Genomic DNA, 2,703 nt, shown 5'->3' on the forward strand with positions numbered 1-2,703 from the left:
ATCAAACCAAATATATAAAACAAATGCTATGAGTACTACTAGTATTTTGCCTGCCGTTTTATATTGTTTATTGAAAAATGATTGTAATTCTTGTATTATTTTCATTTTGCTGAAACTTTTATGTTTTAAAATATGCACTCTTGTTTTGCTTGATGACTGGGACGTGTTCCTTTTGTGATACTATAACAATATGTATATTTGTGTTTTAATGTTTTGCGTGTTGGATTCATCCATCCTCCCATGCCCCCCTGCAGGGCTGCCCTTGGCCAACATGTGGCCCCACGCACAGTTATGTGATGAGGCCCTCTGTGTCGCGAGCGTCGACCGGGGTGGGGGGCTGCTAGTGGAGCACCCGCGTGAACTGCGAGCGCCGGAGCCTCGCAACAGCGAAACTGTGGCGTGCTTAATTGCGCAGCATTTGCGCATAAGCTAAGTGCGCCGCCCATCAGATGAGGCCCCCTCTGTGAGGTGAGGCCCCACGCAGTCTGCGTGATCTGCGTGGGGCCTCTTGCCACCCCATGTAAAATGTTCTAGATCCGCCACTCTATGGAATAAAGAAGCAAATTATTATACAAACGTAAGGCCTTCTAATAATTGTTAAATACAAGCAAGTGCTTTAAATGCATAAAGAAGCAAATTAATGTCTTGTTTTATATTTATATTAATGTAAAAACTGTGATTATCCGTTCCTATTGCTCTGTACCTGTACCTGCGATATTACCGTGTATCAATGCAACAAAAAGCAGATCTGACAATATGGGTTGTTGTTTATAATCACACTTTATTTTATTCTGGGTCCACATGTAATGACAGAAAATAAACAGATAACATGAACATGGTGTACAAGGACATTGAGATAAAAAGGAATATACAACAAAACATTGTTAAACTGCTGCCATCATCCTACGGGTATGAGCATTGTGCCTTTATATGACCATTATAATTCAACGAAGCCGCATGCTTCTGCTGGAACGCGGTCGAGGTGCTTTTCTACTTTAATAGCACGATGCAAAATTAGGAATATTTATCATTTGCCACAACTCCAGTCTATTGATTACATGAGAAATGGGTTAAGAAAGCAAGGGTGCATGATTTTAACAAAACATACAGAATACAGGAAAAAGAATACAGAAGATATTTGATAAATAACACGATTAAAAGATCCGACAAATGTGAAAAAATATGCAAAACAATGGCAATACACAGCTTGTAGCAGAGCATAATCAATGGTTATACAAGGAAATGTGTTTGGATAATTGCATTAAAACAGAGCAGGAGCATTTTCATACTAGTTCAGCTTGATCTCACTTTAAAGAGGGAATATTTAACATTATTTAAACCAACACTTGTTTTTAGTACGAGACACTTCCTGTTCGATCCACCCACGCGTACGCAGTCTAATTGAGTGTGTGAGTTTTGTTCTTTTGGATCTAGAGATGACTTTTTACTCGAGGTACGTTCATCCCATCTCTTTTCATAAAACATTAATTTCTTGTAAGCACATTTACACAAGCATGAACTCATGTTTTTGTCCCTAATCTGTATCAGTATTTAGTTATTATACGTGAATTACAATTAAATCACGGTCAAATGTGTTAACTTTGTTTTTGGTGTATGGTATGTACATGGAGATAAGCCCCGCCTCCACGCCAGCACGTCTCGTTTGAGTGACGCGAGTAAACACGAATGGTGCTGCGGGCCAACTCAATGCAATGCAAATCAAAGCAGTATAATATGAAGTTGTTCAGATAGCAGAGAAAAAGACTAGTTTGGGTTGCAAGTAAACAAAATAAACAATGGATTCTGGACTTCTTCTTCTTCTCCTCCTCTCCTTCCTCCTCTCCTCTCCTCCCTCCCTCAGTGCACCAGCTCCAGTTGGCTGCTGGAGAAAGGCAGGACCCCACTGACGTAGTAAGCGATGCCCAGAGAGAGCAGAGCGATGACCACCAGCAGCAGGAGGACCCTCCAGAAGCCCAGGTCCTCCACGAACTCCTGCCAGGTGGTCCTGAAGCTGGACAGCACCCCCTCACTGCTCTGCAGGTTGGGGTTCAGCAGGGAGTGGCTCTCCATCGCACTGGAACATGGAGGGAATCACAGTTAGGGATCACCTCCTCTCTCCTTATTGTGACTGGTATGCGTATCCTAACCCACCTCAAAGCAAGGCAAACAAAACCAGAATCTTTTTGGCTGTTTATCCTTTTTGAAACTTGAAGTAAGGCCTGCCTGGACATGAATGGACACATTTTGGCTACTGTGGCAAAGCACACACACACACACACACACACACACACACACACACACACACACACACACACACACACACACACACACACACACACACACACACACACACCTACCTCACCTCTCACTGTCAGCCATCTGCATGGTCTCCAGTTTGGAGTGTGCCCCTCTGTTGAAGCCCTTCACCTCCTGCTCCTCCAGACCCTCCAGCAGACGGATGGCGTCCTTGTTGACGCCGCGTCTCTTGGCCAGAACCAGAGGGGTGGAGCCGTTGTGATTACTGTGAAGGAGAAGAGCGGACAGACAGCTGTTAGTCAAAAGAGTCAAAGGAACGGTGCTAGAGCGGATATTAGAAGTATTTAAAGAGTCCTCTCCGGCTGATGTTCAGGTGTATATCAGTATGTAGTGTCTCTACTTTAAAGAGTCCTCTCCTGCTGATGTTCAGGTGTATATCAGTATGTA

General features: G+C 43.4%; 1 protein-coding gene across 1 annotated transcript; it reads right to left on the reverse strand.

Annotated features, from left to right (window-relative positions):
* Positions 1 to 764: 764 nt before the first annotated feature.
* Positions 765 to 2,618, reverse strand: LOC104958871 (ankyrin repeat domain-containing protein 46-like; the record flags this gene model as incomplete). The annotated part of the gene is made up of 2 exons (XM_010786699.1): positions 765 to 2,074; positions 2,363 to 2,618. Coding segments are annotated over 2 exons (473 nt in total), but the record flags the coding sequence as incomplete, so codon positions are not given.
* Between the last annotated feature and the right edge of the window lie 85 nt (positions 2,619 to 2,703).

The sequence above is a fragment of the Notothenia coriiceps genome, unplaced genomic scaffold, assembly GCF_000735185.1.
Source record: "Notothenia coriiceps isolate Sejong01 unplaced genomic scaffold, NC01 NC01_scaffold00029469, whole genome shotgun sequence".
NCBI lineage: Eukaryota > Metazoa > Chordata > Actinopteri > Perciformes > Nototheniidae > Notothenia > Notothenia coriiceps.